The sequence below is a fragment of the Pseudopodoces humilis genome, chromosome 1 (genome assembly GCF_049639895.1).
Source record: "Pseudopodoces humilis isolate 2021_Gansu_Grassland_sample_001 chromosome 1, ASM4963989v1, whole genome shotgun sequence".
NCBI lineage: Eukaryota > Metazoa > Chordata > Aves > Passeriformes > Paridae > Pseudopodoces > Pseudopodoces humilis.
Genome location: NC_142200.1, coordinates 97,095,031 through 97,116,053, shown reverse-complemented (window position 1 = coordinate 97,116,053; position 21,023 = coordinate 97,095,031). Strand labels below are relative to the sequence as shown.

Genomic DNA, 21,023 nt, shown 5'->3' with positions numbered 1-21,023 from the left:
ATCTGAAACATTTGGATTACTGATGAACAAGCCTAGAAGGCTGGGAGAAAAAAATTCTACACAAAGATGCAGTGTTCCCTTTCCAAAAAAAGGTTCACTTCCTCATCCCGAGCTCCAAACTTTCCCCTCTTTCAGCACCATGGTAGACTTTGAAATTATTCAAGTCTTTTAGCAACTCAGGACTGCTCCTGTCCTGATAATGCTTCATCACTAGCAGGCCAGATATTAAATGTCACTCTCAGGAAAACGCAACTTTTAAGCTTCTCATGGAGAGCCAATGCTCTGTTTCTAGGCTTTCCAGAACTCTGCATGTCTTCAGGAGCAGAGACATTACAGAAGAAAGTAATGTGAATGATGATGGGTTTCAGGAATAGCTAGTGAAAGTGTGTTTGCAGAGAAAAGTGTGTTTCACAGAGGCTCCTACCTTCAAAATTGATGGTTGCAGCAGGGTTCATCATCTTTTGCAGGATGCCTGCTGCTCTATTCACACAGTTTCCATGTCACTACAACATTATTTTCTGCAGAGAGTAAAGAAGGTTGTCCATCTTTTGTTCCTACCCTCCCTAGGCGTGAGTGACACAGATGTGATGGCACACAGCTGGCTCCACTGAATTAGACATGAAAATAAAGGGAAGGAAGTGAGGAAAGTGAAGAGAGGTGGCAGTACTGCCATCTGCAAGTTCAAAGACACTGTCCTGTGGTCTCAATATGGGAGTATCTTGCCACACAAGAGGAAATTTTGGGAGAGAGAAATGGGATGGGCAGGTGAGTAGATGGGAACAGGTGCTGAGCATGTACACAGAGAATGAAGTAGGTTGTGCAAGACCCTACTCCATCCTGATACCATACACAAGTATCTAGATGGTGCAGAAACCATGGGGGAAAGAATGGGATATATCTTCAGAAGCCTCAGATATAAAGATGTATTTAATAAGTAACTCCTGTCCTTTCCACATACCAGGTGCCATGGTTGAGACAGCAAATCTAGCTCTTAAAAGTTTGGCTGCTGTAAGGGAGGAGTCAAGTTCTCTGCCTCTGGCCCAGAAGAGGAGCAGATACGCCTATATCTATATCTATATAAGTAAATAGGTTGTTCAAACTGAAACTTTACATTTCATAGAATGCAAGGTAAGGTGGGACCATTATGAAAGTTTACTTCAAGTTATTCAATTAATTTACATAACTCAGGAATTTTATTCTTCTCTATTTTCAAGATATTCACTGCAGTAGAGCTAATTAGAAACAAGTATTTTAGAGATCACTGAGCATTTATGCAAAAGCCTTTCTCAGAAAAGCGTTTTGAAGACGCTCTTTGTACAACATGAGTTATCTCTACACATCCAGTCAAACTGCATCCAAATCTGTTGTCTCTCTGCACATATAAAACCAGTGTAATGAGAGAAAGGAAAAATGCCCAGGCAGCATTAATGGGAACTGTCTTAGGTTGCAGTACAAGATGTAACCAAAAGTATGTATTCTATTACCACCTAAGGCAGTGTTCTTTATCTCTTCCATGACCCATCCCTCATAACTCCAGGGGGATATCTGCTGTTAAAACCAGGTGTGGCAGTGTTCTTTATCTTCCACAGCCCATCCTCCCTCCAGGGGGCTATCTCTGTTAATGGGCCCTTGAGTCTCACTGCAGGACTGATAAAATTGTATCATCCCATTGGGAGATGCTCCACCCAGGGGGAGGAGCCAAGCATTCCTACCTGGATATAATCTGAGACTTGGAACACAGTAGTCAGCCTTTCTCCACTGGATTCCCAGAGGAAGACCTGACCCATCTACACCACCACTGGACCTTCAGAGGAAAACTACACCCTTCTACAGGATCAGTACTTCAACAGAACCACATATGTCATCCCAGGACTGCAGCCACTATTTAATTGGTCTGCTACCATCCAGACCAACAGGGCATCAGGTTGTATTCTGTCAGTGTTTTTTGTACTACTGAATTTTATTTTAATTTTCCTATTAAGTTATAATTTTTTGTTCTTTTTGGTTTTGTTTTTTATACATACTAGTCAAGAACTATTCCTATTCCCATATCTTTGCCTGAGAGCCCCTTCATTTGAAAATTACAATAATTTGGAGGGGGGGGGGTCTACATTTTCCATTTCAAGGGAGGTTCCTGCCTTCCTTAGCAGACACCTGTCTTTTCAAACCAAGAGAGGAACACGTGGGAGGAAGAATTTTGACAAATAGTACAACAAAATATCGCCAAGGTATCAAGTTCCCCCTTCTTCTAACGAAGCAAAGCAACGGCCTCCTAAAGAAGATATTGTCATTCTTCTGAACAAAGACATGCTTAGAAGGTAACACAGAAGCAGTATTTTGGGCAGCAGTTGCAATCAGTGGTTCTCTTGCAGAAACCGGGCTTTCCTTTGAGGCCTTCACTAAAATCTGAGAGACACAAAAAATGCTACAGATGGGTCACATTTTCATATGCATTTAAAAGTAATACTTTTCCTTGTGATTTTCAGCAGAACTCAAACTCCTAATAACTTTTATATATGTTGTGTTGTGAACTATTTCAATCTGGAAGCAAATAAATCTAGCAAGTGTTTACATGTAGGAATCTGAAGAATTCACAGGGCTATCTCTTTCCCCACCATCACTTTTTCCTTAATTTTTATTTTTAAAATCCTCTATCTGGTTTTCCTCTCCAACCTTTTCATGAATCATTATGCTCTTTTGTAGATGATCTCCCAATTCTCCCTCCCCACTCTCAATTCTCACAGCTTCCTCTCCTTTTACTTTTCAAGCAAATCTGAGAAGGAGAGTTCTTCCATCCATCCCTGCTGCATCAATATGTGTAGAGAAACATATCTAAACTGTGTATTCAGACTCATTGCTTAAGAGACACCAATAACTGATTATTGCTAATGAATCCCTGAAAAACAGCTGTTCCATAAGAGGCATGGGAGGAAGTGTGATCTGAGCATCATTTACAGCAACCATCTGAACTGCTCAGCCATGTAAGGATGCTCTACTGTTCCTTGGCCCTTCCTGCTATTGCCATAGCTCAAGGGCACTGTACAGCTTTAGCTGTTAAAAATTGCATAGATCTTACATCCAGCTTGTGCTAATATTGGTGTTGAAATGAGCTTTGTACCCAGCCAGGATTCATGCTACAGATGGATGTTGTGAAACTTTGTCTTGGCTAGGAGCTTTGTGTATGAACGCTATCTATCCCTATTAGTGTAAGAAATCGCTCCTAAAGTGATAAAATAGCTATTGCCATATGACCCAAATTACAAAATAGCCATTCAGGATGTTTGTACATATATTGTTGTCATATATTTCTATATGCATCCTAATAACTAAACTGTCTCCTACATCTCTCTTGACAAGATCATGACATGATTGTGAATCTTCTCCTGCTGCATGCCTAAGCTCACGTGAACTCCTGCACCCCATGTAACTGAGTGACAGGCATAGGAGTCCTCCCAAAGAAGGCAAGTCAGATTGCTGTGACATGAATTGGAACTCTTGGCAGAGACACATCTTTTCAAACCTCTCCTTGACAACCATGTCTCTCCAAGAACTCTGCACCCACCTTCTTGGCCAGGAAAATTCAAAAGTCCACAATATCCACCTTATCACTAGTTTTGAGGGATCCTGACTTCACTGAATTGAGTTAATCACAATGAGTTTTACCAGAGTTTGAGTTGCATTCTTGATCTATTGCAAAATTTTAGTTCTGTATTCTTAGTACTTATAATCAACTTCAAATTTGATCTGCTTTTCAAATATCCAAGGTAGTTCCAAACAAATTTTGGCAAAGGCTTGGGTCTGCAGGAGAAAGGATTATTGCTTATCTACAATGGAGATTTAAGTACAACTCTGGGTTGAAAACTGTCAGAGGAAATTTTTATTCCATCATGAGGTTAAACTTTTCTTAAGCTACCAATTACTTAGAAAACCTAGTTTTATTAAAGAAAAAAAAAAAGAAGAAAAAAAATTTAAAAACAAACAAACAAAACCAAAACAAAACAAAAAAACACCACCACCACTCCAAAGACAAGGAATTGCATTTTGAATTCACCCCTGAAAACACATTGGTATCAATGCTTTCTAGTACAGCACAGTTCAGGAGATCAGAAACAGCTTTATGAATCCATCTGAAATCTTATGAAACAAGCCCTTCTAGAAAAGCTCTGCTTTATCCAAATTCCCAGTATTTTGAGAGCAATTTGCATTTTTAGAGGTTTCACTGTTTCTGTAGTATTTACTGGGTCAGCCCCAAAATGTGAACCTTAAGCTTCCCTCACCTACCAGTAAGGATCAGTCACACCTTTTCTAGGATTTTGAAGAGGCTGAAGTGATTTTTGAGGAAACAAGACAAAAGGACTGGAACTAGAAAGTTTTTTGTGAATTGTAGGAAGAAACAGAAACACATTAAATAAAAATCCTTTCAAGGCTTGAGTTGGATTTAACACAGTGTTTGAATCCACCAAAAGCTGTCAGATTAAGAGAGGACCTCTCCTCACAGCTTTAAAAACACACACAGAGGATTTTTCAGTGATAGCTTCTATGAAGTTTTGCTTCTTTCTATATGAACTGATATCCCACCAAGACAGTTTTTAAAAAGAATTCCAGATATAGACTCTTAATTTCACTTTGACTTAAGGTTTAAATTCATCTTTGTAAACATAACTTTTTAAATTTCTTGCAGGACTGCAAGTTTTATAGCAGTGATATTTGAAAAGCACTGAATATAATATTACAAAGGGAGACCCCTTCTTCTATGACAGATTGTGGTGGTTTTATGACTTTTTGGGCGGAATGTATTTCATTTGTACTATCCTAAAAAGCTATTTTATAATTATGGGAAAAAAACAAAGTATATCATTGCTTGGTCAACACTTCACTATTAAACACAAAATCTTCCCTCTTTTGTTGCCTACAAGACTCATATATTCAACTAAGATTCAAAAGAAAGCCAGTCTGTGAAACAAAGTAACAGAAGGATTGTGGCAAAATGTATCAGTTTCATGAATAAATACAATCTTTTTTTATTACCTGTTTCTGGAGGTTCTGTTCTCTACTTAATTGAACATATTCTCTCGTCTGTCCATTTGTCAGGAATGAGACTAGAAGCTGGCAATGTTCCCATTGCTCCTTCACAGACTGTATATATGCAGGCAGCATAAAACAAGCCTAACTTACGTGTTAGTCTACTGGTAAAATTGAGTCCTTCTTCACTCCACATGAAGAACAATATTATGGTTCAACCAGACTCTGGCAATCATTGAAACTAATTGAGACATCTGTATCCACAGCTCACCCAAATCAGGAATCTCCAGGCTGCACTGCTGCCCCCAGCACATACCCAACATCCACTTGCTGACAAATTAGACTACCCCAATCCTTCTGTGAACTGTGACAACTATCATAAAAGTGAATCTTGGATCTAGGATATCTACAGAGAGGTTTTCTAACATGGTTCTTTGACATATAATTCCTCTCCATGTCCATCAAGAAAACCAAATGAGAAAAAGGGTGGCTGCAGCTGCATTTAAATATGGTTGAAGGTAGCTTTGTTCTGCTCTCAGGGCAAACAGGGCTTCAGCTTAAACCTAGAAACTCAGGACCTGCAGGAGGACTGAAACAAAGACCCAAGAAAGCCTTTGGGACTCTCTCACCTCCAGAAACTAATTAGCACATTCTTATTATCCACTTGAAAACAGACATATTTACACACTTCCTAACAAAGTGGTCTTTTCTGATGGACTTTTTTAAACCCTAATGTCTTCTGTGAGCTAAAATACTATGTGCTATGTAGAGCATGCTTCTGGAATTCAAGAGTTCTCTGTTTTACCGTTTATGATGGCTGCATAAATAAAATTTAGTCAGATCAGTATACTGCCACAGTTAGAACCAGCTGTTCCCTTATGGGACATTTTTCGAGGAATTCTAAAGGTATTGTAAAGCACATACAGATAAGACAGGGAAACAGGTAACTCAGCAGTGGTACTCTAACACTTATCAATTCATCTTCAGTCACCAAAGCTCATCCTTTTCCAAAGAAATCAGTTGCCTCTTCCCCATTTACTTCAAGAAAAAGTTGGTCTTGTGCAAAATTCATTACTGGGACCTCTTCACCGTTGACAGGATGCAGGGTGCTTTGCAGAGGAAGCTAAGGATAAGCGCTGAATATTGTTCCAGATTTTCAGCAAAACCATGAAGTTTTCAAAGGCACACCTTTATCTATGTCTATACCTCATCTGCCCGTCAAATTTCTTAGCTGAGTTAAATTTCAAGCATTCCATTCATGTCACATTTCAGAGCTTGCTGTTCAGAATCACAGAAGGTTTGGGTTGAAAGATCTTAGAGATCATCTAGTCCAACCTCCCTGCCATGGGCAGGGAGACCTTTCACTAGACCAGGTATTCAAAGCCCTGTCCATCCTGGCCTCGAACACTTCCAGGGACAGTGCATCCACAACTTCTCTGTGCAACCTGTTCCATGGCTTCACCATTCTCATAGTGAAGAATTCCTTCCTTATAACTAAACCTTGCCTAGTTTAAAGGTTTAAAAGCCATTACCCCTTGTCCCATCATTACATTCCCTTGTAAAAAGCCCCTCTCTAGCTTTCCTGTAGACCCCTTTTAGGTACTGGAAGGATGCAATAAAGTCCCCCTGGAGTCTTCTCCAGGCTGTTTAACTACAACTCTCAGCCTGTCTTCATAGGAGACATGCTCCATCCCTGTGATCATCCTCATGGCTGTCTCTGATGTTCCAGCAGTCAATGTCCTGATATTGGGGGCCCTAGAGCTGGATGCTGTACACTGGGGGGGGTGTCTCACAAGACCTGTTTAGGACATTGATTGACAGAGATTTTGTGTGTCTGAAGGGCTGAAAGGAGTCCAGGAAGGCTGTATGTGCTTTCAAATGGATTGTTAAATATTCAGGAGCAGGCTGTGTCCATGTGTATAAAGAGAAGTTGTCAGGGAAAAGGACCAGCCTGGTGAAACAGAGAACTGATGCCTGACCTTTGGGGGAAAAAATAGAATATATCACCTCTGGAAGGGGCATGAGGTATTTTGACAGGACTATAGGGATGTTGCAAGGTCATGTTGGAAGAAGACTAGAATGGCTAAAGCCCAGCTAGAACTTGATTTGACCACTACAGTTAAAAACAACAAATACATTGGCAGCAAACAGGGGGTCAAGGAGTGTCTCCATTTGTTGAATGCAGAGAGTAGCATACTAACACGGAAAAGGCAGAGGTACTTAATGCCATTTTTTTACCTCAGTCTTCAGTATCAAGACCAGTTGTCCTCAGGGTATCCAGCTCCCTGAGCTGGAAGTTGATGACTGGGAGATGAGTGAAGCCTGCATAATCCAGGAGGAGATCTGCTATGCCAATTACACACTCACAAGACTGTGAGCCCACCCCAGAATAATGAGGGAACTGCAAAAGAACTTGCCAAACCACTTTCAGTGATCTGCCAGCAGTCCTGGTGTCCTGGCTTCATCTAGGATGGTGCTAATTTCAGTAGTTAAGAGTGCTGCTTTGGATTCAGAATGAGAATGGCATTGATAACACACTGATATTGGGGGTTTTTCCCAAGTCATGTTTATCATAAGTCAAGGATTATTTTTTTTCCCCCCTTGTCTCATGCTCTACCAGTGAGGAAATAAGCAAAAGAAATTGAGAGGAGCATAGCTGGGATAGGTGACCAAAACTGACCAAAGAGATATTCCATACCATACGACATCATGCTCAGTATATAAAGTGAGGGAAAGGAGGGATGGGGAACATTTGGAGTGATGGCTTTTGTCTTCCCAAGTAACCATTACATGTGATGGGAGCCAGGTCTCCTGGAGAAGTCTGAATACCTGCCTGCTTTTGAGACACAATTAATTAATTTTATTTTGTTATGCTTCTATGCCACAGCTTTTGTTTTCCCTATTAAACTGTCTTTATCTCATCTCATGAGTTTTCTAGCTTTTACCCCTCTAATTCGCTCCCTGATCTTGCTGGTGCAGGGACTAAGCAAGTGACTGTGTGGTGCTCGAATGCTGACTGGGTTTAAACAAAACACCTGGTTTACCAGACAAGTCTCAGCTGACTGGAAATTAGTAAATGTAATGCCTATCTACAAGAAGGGTCAGAAGGATGATCTGGGGATCTACAGGCCTATCAAGCTTAACCTTGGTTCTGGGCAAGGTTATGGAAGATTATCCTGAGTACCATTACACGGCACATGCAGGACAAGCAGGGCATCAGGCCCATCCAACATGGATTTATGAAAGGCAGGTCCTATTTGATGAATCTGATCTCCTTTAACAACAAAGTGACACACTTATTAGATGAAGGAAAGGCTGTGGATGTAGCCTCTCTAGACTTCAGTGAAGCATTTTACACTGTCTCCCAGAGCATCCTCCTAGAAAAACTGGCTGTTCATGTCTTGGATGGGTAGACACATTGAAAGAGAAAAAACGGATGAATGGCCAGACCCAGAGACTTAGAGCTAAATCCAGCTGGCAACCAGTTGTTCCCCAGGCTCTGTTTTGGGCTGGTCCTGTTAAATATCTTTATTGATGATCTGAACATGGAGATTGAGGGCACCCTCAGTAAACTTTCGGAAAACACTTAGCTGTGTGGGAGTGTTGATCTGCTTGATAATAGGAAGGCTCTACAAAGAGACTTGGATGGACTCAATGGGCTGAGGACAGCAGCAAGAGGTTCAATAAGGTGAAGTTCTGGGTCCTGCACTTGGGTCACAGCAATCCCATGCAGCCTTACAAGCCTGGGGAGAAGTAGTTCAAGAGCTGTTCAGCAGAAAGGAATGTAGTGTGCTGGTTGTCAGCTGTCTCAATATGAGCCAGGAGTGTGCTCAGGTGGCTCAGAAGGTAAATAGCATGTAAATGGTAAATGACAGATGGCCTGTACCAAGAATAGTGTAGCCAGCAGGACTAGGGAAGTCATCAACCCCCAGTACTCAGATATGGTTCTCAAGTACTGCATTTAGTTCTGGGGGTGTCACTTTAAAAATGACATTGAGGTGCTGGAGCCTGTCCAGTGAAGGGCAAGGTCATGAAATGTCTAGAAAACATGTCTTATGAGGAACAGCTGAGAGATCTGGATTTGTTTCATCTTGAGCAGAGGAAGGTATGGGGAAACTTCATCACTCTCTAGAACTACAGGAAAGGAGGTTGTAGTAAGCTAGGGGCCTGTCTCTTCTACTGTGCCTACAGTGAGAGGACCAGAGGAAAGGACCTTAAGATGAGAGACTGGAGATTCAGATTAAATATTTTAAAAAATTTTCACTGTTAGGGTGGTCAGGAGTTGGAAAAGATTGCTCAGGGAGGTGGTGGAGTCACCATCCCTGGACATCTTTAAGAGGTGTCTGGATCTGGCACTGGGTGAGATGGTTTGGCAGTTTAGGGCTACAGTGGTAATGTTGGGTTGGACTTGGTGATCTTCAAGGTATCTTCCAACCTTGATGATTCTATGAGAGTAACAGCAAGAGGAAAGACTACACTGAGAATGAAGGGTTTTCTTATGTATTTAGCAATTCAACCCCAGAAGCTGGGAAGAAAGTTAACATCCATTTTCCCTCCTTTCCTCCTTCAATGTGTAAATCACAGCAGGGGAACCAGCAGATGCCAGTGATGATGTACTACTACTGTAATAGCTAAAAAAAAAAGTGGGTTTTTTTGGCATAAAAGCAACAAGATCAAAAGCTGCATCTTCAGCTGCCACAAACTAGCACGTCTTTACTAAAACTCACAAAGCCTTTTGGATATGTGCCTCTGCATTCTTCTTTGTCCTCAGATGCAACATCTAATCCTAGTATTGAAAAGGGCTTCAGCACTTTCTCTGTTCTTAAAAAATCAGAAGGCAACTGAAGTCACTCCATGAAGCTTTTAGAGTAGAGTAAGTAGCAGATGGATGTTTAAGTCTCACAGCTAGGGTTCCAAGTGCTAAAACAACTCCCCAACACAGCCACCACTGCTCATAACTCCACAGAGAAACCATCAGCTTGAAAAGCAACCATACAATTTTGAAACCATGTATTTTGAAATAAGGTCTCCAAGCTCCACTGCTAGCACTGACCTGTAATGACTTGCCACCTAACCTTAACTGATAAGTTTTGCAGGGTAGGTCTCAATCTTAGCAGAGTTATTCACAACCACTGGAGACTGGAAGGAAGACTCACATGTAATTGCTTGGAGTCCTGCAGAGGTTTTGGCTATGCTTTGTATAGTGTCCAAGTCCAGAGTTGAATAAGGCAAGTCTGAATAAAAGACTGTCTTCTGGACAGGATCGATGGAGTAAGGAGGATAGAACAGAGCAAGAGACTCAAGATCTTTTTCTGGCAGCTGCAACTATTAAAAGCATTAAGCAAACAATCAACACATCCCAAAGAAACAGTTTCTTGCAGGGTGAGCATTGATTAGGTAAAAGAGGAAACTGATAAAAGGCAGGCCCTGCCTGATGAAATGAAAGTGCAGAGGCAGCTAGCAGCCCATCAGTAGCCAGGGGGTGAGAGCACCTGTGTCCTTGTGCAAGAAGGCACAGGGTGGTGAAATACTACTTGCATCCACAGCATTCCTGAGAGACAGGCAGCCCTCTGGCAGGCAAGAGCAAAAGCCCTCTGATATCCTGATGGGATATGAAGCTGTTCCAGTCTGATTCATTTATGATGTCATTAAAACTCAGAAGCAGGTCTGCTTGTAGGATGCCTCTGATGCAAGGAAATCTGCTGCATTCCTTTCCATAGAAGAAAGGACACTGATGGCTGCATTTCTGGTTTACACAGCCTATTGCTATGTGAGCTCCCATAAAGAGAAATCTGGATTAAATTTCCCCCTAATATTCTACAGCAACATAGGAAAAAAAGCTCTCCGCTTTCAATATTTTCCCCAGATAGTTTCATATACTTCTAATAGTACCTTTGCCCAGCAACAGCTTATTCACAAACCTTTCCTTTCAAATTAAAAGTTTATTAAAAAGTAAATCAATATTTTATTAAAAATTTTATTACGTTTTTATTAAATTATTAATATATTTATTATTGAAAGTTTATTAAAAGTAAATCAATAAAAGTTTTTATTTTAATATATGATTAAATCTAAATTGATATCTAATAGGTCATGTGTAAAAGACAAAACTTATTTATAGATATCTGGTTTGAGACATGCAAAGATTTTACCACAGATGATTTACTGCCCAATGAGACAACTTACTATGCTCTCTTGAATCTGAGAAAACACTATAGGTCATTTGCCTAGATTATCTTATAAAGTACAGCACAGAATTGTTGCATCATGAAGATATATGTACCAAGTAAAAACATTTCAGTACTCTTACTGTATTAGCATTTTAGCTGGTTCTTAAACAGTAAAAGCAAAAGAAACTTGTACATGTCTTAACAACCACTACCTCACACTGCTCTGCTTATAAAGCAGCTATGTTGTCCTGACTAAACCACATTTCAGAGTGATACAAAACAGAAAGGAGAAGCAAACCCTTCCACTCCACTCCAGAGACAAATTCAATAGCTTGTCTGCCTTTTACAGCAACTTATGACTCATGTTGTAACAGATACCTGGCTTCAGCCTCACAAAAGTCTGTCCTTCTCCACTGTCCAAAAGACCTCCCTTTACCTTGAAAATACACATTCCATGCCCAAACCCCCAGAGGCCAGCCATCCTGCAAGACAGAATACCAGGAACATGCAAAAGAAGTCCCCACCAGACTTGCTTCAGCAGAAAATTAAGGGCATCTGAAAAGAGCCTCAACTCAACTTCCACTTTGCAGCCTCTGGGCTTCCATTCCCTTCAAACCAAGCAGACTGGAAGAGGTGAAAATTCAAAAAGCTTTCCCCCCTGCCCCTTTTAAAAGCCAAGTGATGAATATTGTTTTTTCCATAAAGTCTTTGTGATTAAACACCAGCTGACACTGGGGGTGGGAAGAGGAGAGGAAAGTACCAGAGCTACCACAGGTGAAGTCCTATCAAGAAGGACCAACACAATGCCAAGAACTGAGACTGTTTAAATCATCACAGTCCTTCCCATTTAAGAAGAGATATCAGGATCAAATCAGCTACTGCCTCCTGCAGAATACAACTCCTCAGGTAGCTTCAGCCAGCAATATGCTTTTAGTATCTGTGTAACACTGTGCTGGTAGCACTCCCGTACCTTGTAACTAATTCTGGTGAGGTACAGCTGTCAGTTTACTAGTGGCAGAGGAGAGAGGTATTTTCCCAAGTAGTTGTTCTCTCCAGGATGAAGCCTCTTATTTAAGCTCCAGCTAAGAAGGTTGTGCACATCTGATTGTTCTTCTTATGCAAATAGGCATGCATGAAGACAGACAAGAAAAATCATGAAACATTATGCCAAACCTGTTTGGTGTGTATGGATGCACTAAGCCTCCATAAAATAACTGGGAATGGAAAATCTTCTTTTCTGTTTTCATCTAGTGATTAAGAATTCTACAGAAAAAACTCTCTTGTTTTTAAGCAATCTTGAAACTCGGAAGAAACATATTTGTTACACTCATGCACACTGATGACAAATAGGGTTATACTGAAAAACATTGTGATGTTTAGTTATTGCACATCTAGAATAAGTCTTACAGTTTTTCTAACTTTCTAAAAGGTAGAAGAGACACAAGATTGATGTAAAATATACAGACACTGCCTTGTACCAACTGCAGAAGAGGTCCTAAACAGAAATGCTGCTTATCTATGAACTCCAGGTAGAATCCAAATCAGCATGCTCCTAAACTCTATATTAAACAGAAATTCAAGAAGTCCTAATAGAAGCTTTGTTTTGTGTGGGTCTTCTGTTAGGAAGGCTCATAAAACAGCTGTCATCTACTTTTGATTAGATTCCTTCACAAAACAGGCTTGCTGGAATGATGCTTTGAAAGAAACACATGTTAATGCATATCTCTTATACTGCTTCAAGTTCTACAGAAGTTTTGGCTATCCTTTGCAAAACATACCATAGTTGCTCACAGAAAGTAACACCCAAAAAGCAACTCGTTTAACTTGGGCACATTTGTTTTCAACTACTGGCCTACTTTCTTCATTTTTCAGCTTTTGCTGTTTCCAAGCCTCATTGATCTCTTCTCCCCTACCTTTCCCTTGAGGGTTGAAATTTTAATAACTCTAACATGTGAGGCTGAAGAAAAAAAATACAAACAAAAACAGTTCTGAGCACAGGAAGGTTTGTAGTTTAACATGATAACCCTCTTCTTTGACATGGCCAAGAAATGATGGGCAAATGGTTGACAGAATTTTACATACTGAGAATATGAAAAACACATTGTTTCTAAATTAGCTAGGCAGACACTACAGCTTTTTCTTTTCTGCAGTGTCAGGTTCTTTAAGCACAGATACTTTTTTCTACTCAGAAGGCAGTATACAGTCATCTCATGGCAAGTCAGGCTTAACATAAATTAATAAGTACAATCAAATCAGTGAAAGATGAATTTGCTGCCATTGCAAATGTTATTGGAAATGTTTTCCAGTTGTGCCTTCTCTGCCTATTTTTTCCTTATGCATCATGCCAGTGCTAGGAATAGTGTATATTGCAGTGGGGAAAAAGTCTCTAAGCTGCAGCTAAGGGTAAGATTATTGAAAGCAGAGGATTCAATTAAGTACCCATAACTATAGGCTATAACAAAACTTTTCTAGTATAACACCTGAAGAAATTAGCATTCCAGTAGCTGCTTATATCTTAAAATGCTTCATTAATGGCATTTCTACATTTCCACTGGCAAATGTTCAATGTAAGAAGCAGTTCAATTTAAGGAAGTAAATGGATCTTTTGCTAAGATCAAGTAACTTTATTTATGGAGAACAGGTGTGGAAACTGCTGGGAGATTTTGAAGGTACAGCAAGAAAGAAAAAATGAAGTGCCACAATAATTTTGACAGTGGAAGAAAATTGAAGGAGATGAAAAGAAAAAGTACTACTTACAAGCCTCGGAGACGGAGCCAGATTTTCTCTATTTGCTCTGGCTGTAGGTATTTCAGAGAGTTGTTCTCAAATTCTTCAATCTCCTTAGTCGGTGACTCCATAGCTGCAGGTTACCACTTTGGTTAAAGCTCTGCAAGGACGGCTGCTGTCTCCACACATGCACACTCTCCACCTCTAATGCTGGTGGGGAGCAGTTAACATTTCTGGCACACACTTCTCCCCCCTTCTGCAAACGGAATTGTGTGGGCAGCCCTGGAGAGCTCAGGTGTATGCAGGGAGCAGCTGTGCCAGCATGCCACCATCCTCGGGCTGGGCGAGAGGATCAAAGGCTCATCTCCAGATTGCAAAACCACGCAGATTTTTTCCCTTTGTTTTTTGGTTCGTTTTGCTTTTACAATAAGCCAAGGATACAACCCATAATAGCAGCCGAGGGATCTTTATCAAGGGAGGAGGGGAGGAAAATCCCTTGCTGACAAGTGAGCTGTGTATGCAGGGGCTGCTGTGGGGAGTCTGACGGCTGCAGGGGTTCCTAAGGCTGCAGCTCTGCCTTACCGCACTGTCTGTCGTGGTGCAAGGGGCAGTTCACAGGCCACTTTCAGTCTAGTCCCCACCAGGTCAGCCTCACCCTCCCCTCCCTAGCCGTATTTTTTCCTACTTACCAGCAGCACTGCTGACAGGCTTGAAATCTGACAACTGAGGAAGAATTCATCTGTCAACATAGCCCAAGAACTGTTTCACTCTGTGCTTCCCTCTTTGCTTCCCTCTCTCCCAGGTGCACATACATCCACAAACACATGAGGGAGAACAGGCTATTGGAGAAATTGGCTTTGATTAAAAACCCAACCAAGAAAAATCATTGACTGAAAAAAAGAAAGGAGAAATAACAGAAAGTGAGCCACTCACTTCTGGCAAACAGCTATCTACTTCATTGCAGTCAGTGTGCTCTCCTGAGAGAGTGACGCACAGCAGGGGCTGAAAGGCTCCAACAGGGACAAAATCCACTTTTAAAATAAACAAATCAGTAAAGGGCCAATGCTTGAAAATGCTCAGAAGGGAAGTCAGTACACTGAAGAGAGATCAAGTCCAACACATTAGTCACAGATGTATCAGCTTCTTTGAATAAGAGGTTTGCACAGTGGAGGTTAAAACTCAGTTTTGCAATAGAATTCCTGCCTCTGGCTCCCCTGGAGCATCCCCATACTGATCCCCGGGGACATGCCTCTCTACACCTGCAGGGCTCATGCTCTGAGCACAAGGAAGAACAGGGATTTCTTTCATTGCACCAGCCCAATCAGACATCTCTCAAAACTCTGCCAAGATGTCTGCACACTTCTCTTTAGTTAATGTTACTGATGTGGTGCTTTCAGCCAAAGCCATCAGAGCAGAGGGAAAATAACTGTCAAAATATTGTCTTAGCCTTAACACATTTTGTTGCATATTGCAAAAGCTGTCTTTTAAGAAGCAGACCCTGAGTGAAAGAATTAGCACCTCAGACACTCAGGTAGCCTGTGACCTGGAGAAGGTCACCTCTTCTCTGCAATAGCATACAACAGTATGTCTGTGGTGCTAGGTCCAAAGCAGGTCTCTGAAGTATTTGATGGTTTTTTTCAGAAAGCTCTTTGTATAATGAATGTTATCCTTCCCATTGCTGCGTGCCAAATTGTATCAGCCATCACTCTAAGAAGTTTCAACCCTTTCCTAGGAGTAGTTCTTAAGGAGTTACCCAGTTAGAGTGCTGCTGAAATTGTTAACCATCTCCAGGTCTCTGTAGTTGAGTAAGATTCTCAAATATAACTAGAAAGCAGCTGAGTCAAGTTGGTACACATTCAAAGAAAAGAGACAACTTATGGAAGGTAAAAACATGAATAATTCTCTAGGTGGTCCTCTTTCCCCTTGAGGATTACAAAGGGCAAGCCAGTATGCTTGTTCTAAGGAACCTCTTTTGAATGATACAAAGAACTGCACAAGCAGATATGGCAAACCATTTCCTGACAAAAGTTTGGGGCATATCATCCTCTTACATTCCTGCTGTAGTGATAACAGAACACAGTGCCATTCTTCACTGCTTGTACTACTTTCCATTACACTGATGTCCGCCACTAAACATGTTGCACACCTCGCTACCTTTTGGTGATAAGTAAAGTAGTTGCAAAATATGTTGTCTTTCTTCTTCACACATTTGATTTTAAGGTACAGAGGAAGTAACAGAGGGAAATGGGAATGCAGAATATTGGTAGCGCTAGGTTTGAGCTCAAGTGTGGGATTCCCTTTCTTGTTTGAGTCGTGGTGGTCTGCTTTTGTGACAGATGCCATCAAAATAGCAAACACCAAGACAGCAACTGTAAAATGTTATGAACTTGTGCCATAAGTATCTGTCATGAATAAATATCATATTGCTTGCTTTGTTCTTAAACTTATGGCTCACCCCATGGTGAGAGAGTAACTTTCAAGAAGACAAAGTTTACAGGCCAAGTAAGCAGCACTCTTTCAGTTCTCACATTCATTGTTGCATTGAGGCAACAAGTTGTAGGCAACAAATGGCACCATTTGGTTTCACTCCATTTAAGGATCTTGACTGTCATTTGATGGATACAAGCAGTAAGACACCTCCCAGTGGATTTGCCATGCCTTTAAAGCAGAGGGGAGCTCAGATGAGCAGAAGTCCACCTGCCTGTCAGAAACCTCTATTCAATCTTACACAGGTGATGACCAAGGGTAGGTAGGGCAGCTAGCACTATGTATGTACCCCTGCAAGCCCCTATGGCTAAAGCAACACTGCACAAACTTTATCCCTGGAATCACAGAATCACAGAGTATACTGAATTGGAAGGGACCCACAAGGATCATGGAGTCAGACTCTGAAGTGAATGGCCCATATGGGGAGTAAACCCACAACCTTGGTATTAGAAGCCCCATGCTCTAACCAGCTGAACTAATCCTATTAATTCTTTGTATCCAAGCACATCCACAACCTATCCCTTAGAAGTTTCAGTAGAGGTCCAGGACACCGCTGTTACCTTCAAACAGGTCTAGCTTGACTCAGAGACTGGATTTCCCTATGCTTCTCTGTTACCTGGCATGAGGTCCAGCACAGGATGACTCTTTCCTCAGCCCCTAAAGCAGGCTTCTTATCTCCTCTGCTTGCCTGCAGGAGAAGAGCGGAGACACCCACTTCAGCCAGCTCAGATATTCCCTTTCTAGGTCACTAGGTGAGCACTGTCAGTGACAGCAAGGGATGAAGAGCAATGGGAGGCAGAGATTGACATCCCAGGCAAGCCAATTATACCCTACACTGATTGTTTCCTTTATCACAGCACAGAGATTTGGGCAAATAGGGGCTCCACCTCTTTTCCTCCACTTTCTCAGTTGAGGACAGTAATGGCATCCACATTAAAAGCCTTTAGATTGAGCCCTGTGCAGGAAGGGTCTTAATTACAAGTATTTCTTTCAGTTCTGAAGGACTGATGATGTAGGAGGATGCTGACACACAGCAGAGAGGTGGTAAAAGGCATCTGAGAAGAGTAGAATCCACACTGTGCTTCCATGAGGGCAGGCATCACTGTAAAACAGTCAAAATACCAGGGAGTGCAGGAGTAGGTCTGTACTCAGTACTTCATGCATAATCCAAGGAGAAGTCAAAGCCTCCTCTGACATACATGGAGGCAAATTAGACTCTGTCCTCATGTGAAACTTCTCAGAAGCAAATATTCTTAAAGACAGCTATAGTTTCTTTTTTTACATTTTTTTAAACAAAGACTAGAAAAACAGTGAGAAATTTCAGAGACTTCCTTACTTTCATCAGAGCTAAGTAGGTACAGCAGTAACATTCAAAAGACCCACTGAAATGCATCCTAAAATGCTTCCAGCCAGAAGTGGCACTTAAGTGAGCATGAGCAAACTGAAGCAATAATTTCAGACAGCAAGTTATCTAAAGTCCTTGCTGGATTGCAACAAAAACAGAGAAGCTACCCCATGCTGAAGGAGTAGCATGAGATACTTGAAGGGTATTGACATATTATCTATTGCAATTCCTACATATTGCCTGTGTGAACATTGAAACATTGAAGCAAGTTCTATAATTAGAACAACTACAGTATATTCATATGCCTGTCCCTGTATAAATAATAAATATATAAATAATACTTGTATAAATAAATAATATTTTATTCTCTTACCACTAACACCTCCAACCAAAACTGCAGCAGAGTATTTGTCGTTTTTTTCTTTATTGTAAATCTGAGTTGGATCCCTGAACTTCAATTATGTCAGTGTGATGAGTCAGCCAGTAACATATTCCAAAATGCTTTGCTAATTCTATATTCCAAGAGTTGTAAAACACTGACATGTCTTCTAATTCTGCTAATGCCAAAATAAACTAGGCAGATTTTGCCCAGTCTTTATCCTAGCAGGAAATAGCTTCTTGCTCCTTTTCAGTTAAAAAGAACTTTTTGTTTGTTTTATTTGGAAGGGAGTTAGGAGGGAGAGATGTTCAACTAGGCCACTGAATTGCATTGGCCCTATTTATTCTTCATGTTGAGGTATAAGAGAGTGATGGCAGATATTTAGACAGTTCTACTTTTTAGTTTTATTAAATTAGATCTAGTACTTCTTAAACAGTAGTTTAAGTGAAATTAAGTGAAATTTAATCTCTTTTTCTGCCCGAGGTTAGACTTTAGGGTTTGACTCACACTGTAGCCACACAACCGTTAATACCACCATGAGTGAGAGTTGGAATAAAAGGCTGCAAGGACTAAAGATAGCCAAGGAGTAGCAGCTGAAGAGACTACTAATTATAAGCACTCATCCAGTTTCCTGAAGGCTGGGGAATTGTGATTTCGTTACTCTCAGTAATTAAGGATTTTAGCCTTTCTGTCCAGAAGTAGCACAGACACAGCTGACCCAGGAAATGTTACACTTTCAAAAGGTTTCAAAAATGGTGAACTAGGTATATATGGATGGGTAAGTACTGATACACAAGGAGATAAGACACTAAGAATACTGCAGCATTCCCTGCATCTTAATAATGTGTTAGCCTCAGACTGCCACCAGGACTAGTCATACTATGGGGAATTTCAAGCAGCAGTATTAGATGAAGACATCTTAAGATTTCTTAAGAAATCTTAGCTTTCTATCTATCTGTTTTAAGAAATTAAACAAAAAACTTACAAAATTAACAGTAAAATAATCAGCACAAAAAAAAAAAAAAAAGACACTGATTAATTTGGTGGAAAGGTGTTTTTCATTTAAACTTCTATTGAGTCAAGTCAATCAAGCTGACAGTGTTGATTAAAAGCCCGGCTGACTGGAAAGAAGTTTTCTGTCAAATATTATAAAACATATTGTCAGCAAGACAAAAGCATACCTCTTTTGTGGTCTGTCCCTTTTGACTCAGAGTTGCTGCTTTCTTGAAGGCAGATTTTAAAAAAACATGAAGAAACCTTCTTCAACTTAGGAAGCTTACCAACATGAGAAAATATCCATGCCGATGATATCTACAGTTATTACTTAAGCCATGGTATTGTGATAGCAACAAAAATATTCCTATTGTACTCACTCAGAGTACTGCAACTTTGACAGAAGGACCTCGCTCTTGAAGGGCAATTTTGAAAATTTGTTTTTCTTTAATGACCTCCACAGCACTAGAATTACTATACATGGCAGTTTAAGGAAAAGGCATGAATGAAGTGTGATGCTTAAGGGAAGAGGAGCTTTATAAAATGCTTTGCAAAAAAAGAAAGAGCAGAGCTTGAAAACTCAGCTATGAAAGATCTGTACAAAAGAGGTTAGATGTGAGTAGTAATCCAAGCAACTAATTATTCAAAAGAAATACCTAATTAGAGGAATAAATGAGACTACTTTTCTAGTTTTTCCCTTTTTCACCAAAATCCAGTGAGGCCAAAGTAGAGAATTTTGAGGACCTGCAGACTCTATACAGCTTTCTCACAGAGTTCCCAGCCCCAAGTCATCCTTCACATCTTCAAAGGAATTGAATAAATACAGAAGTTTATTCAAAACAAGTACGAAGCTGTCTCAAAGGGTTTTTTAATTGCTGCTCATATGTTTGAGAGATGGAAGTGGGAGGGTTTTCACTAGACTGTCTCTCAAACACAAACCACATTATATTACACAGGCCAATACTGCCCCCTGTACTATGAAAATGTTACATTTCATATATACATTTAGGTCTTCTTAGAGTTAAGACAGAAACTACTATACATCATATATTATCCTCTGTGGAGTTAGGAAACTAATCTATCATGGAATATATATAAATTAATTTTATCAACTTAAAAGTGTATGGGAGTCATTTGTAAACCAGATCTCAAATTTCCCCACTGCTGTTTTTAAAATCTGCAGAGTTGCTGCACAAAGAGAAGATTCCCCAGCTGCCATTTTGCACTACCATCACAATTTGAGACTAGGGAGCCCAAGTTTCCCTTCTCCTTATCTTCTCCTTATCTGCTGTCTTCTGGGGGGGATAGGTAGCCACCCCTGATTACTCTACTTGCCTTTGTTGGCAGAGATAGCCAAGTCAGGTTTTATAAATAACCATCTCTGTCAGACTGCAGACAAAGTAACAAATGTTAGTTTCAGGACCTTATGTAGATGCTTTTCTACTTCAAAATCTCCAATTAAATTAACATTTCCTTTGTTTTTCTATGAATAGCATGCACTGGACAGGAGTGGAAGTGGAAGCAGAAAGTAGAAGCAAAATACAAAACCACACTGCAAAATGCAAGACCATATTGCTCTGAAACCAGAGAGCCCAGAACACCATCATCAGAAAGATGCAGGTATCTATGATGTACAGGGACCTTTTACTGAAGTGATACACAAAACATAAGATTATTATCTGCTCTCAGTAGTTTGCAGACTGTGTCTCAGCAGTGTGTCAGAGGAAAGTATAAGAAAAAGTAAATAAAAAGCAACACCTATTTATAACATTGGATCATGGCTGATTAACCTGGTCTCTTTCTTCCTCAATCCGCTTCCTGTGATCACACAAATGGGGTAGATCTACCACATTTGGAGTTCTTGAAGACCTCCATTTCAATTTTTTTTTTAAAAACAGGC

General features: G+C 40.5%; 1 protein-coding gene across 4 annotated transcripts in view; it reads right to left on the bottom strand.

Annotated features, from left to right (window-relative positions):
• The window catches only part of PDE1C (phosphodiesterase 1C), a 198,448-nt gene that overhangs the window by 116,101 nt on the left and 61,324 nt on the right, over nucleotides 1-21,023 (bottom strand). Inside the window, exons 1-3 of one of the 4 annotated variants that reach the window (XM_014258683.2) lie at nucleotides 14,853-14,883; nucleotides 14,609-14,758; nucleotides 13,950-14,052 (exon numbers count right to left, since the gene is read on the bottom strand). The exons of 2 other annotated variants lie outside the window; for them this stretch is intronic. In XM_014258683.2, the coding sequence (XP_014114158.1) occupies nucleotides 13,950-14,050 (101 nt within the window). In that variant the 5' untranslated portion in view covers nucleotides 14,051-14,052; nucleotides 14,609-14,758; nucleotides 14,853-14,883. Of the gene's footprint in view, nucleotides 1-13,949; nucleotides 14,107-14,608; nucleotides 14,759-14,852; nucleotides 14,884-21,023 lie in introns of those variants that run through there. One more of the 4 variants, XM_088060800.1, reaches the window with a different exon arrangement.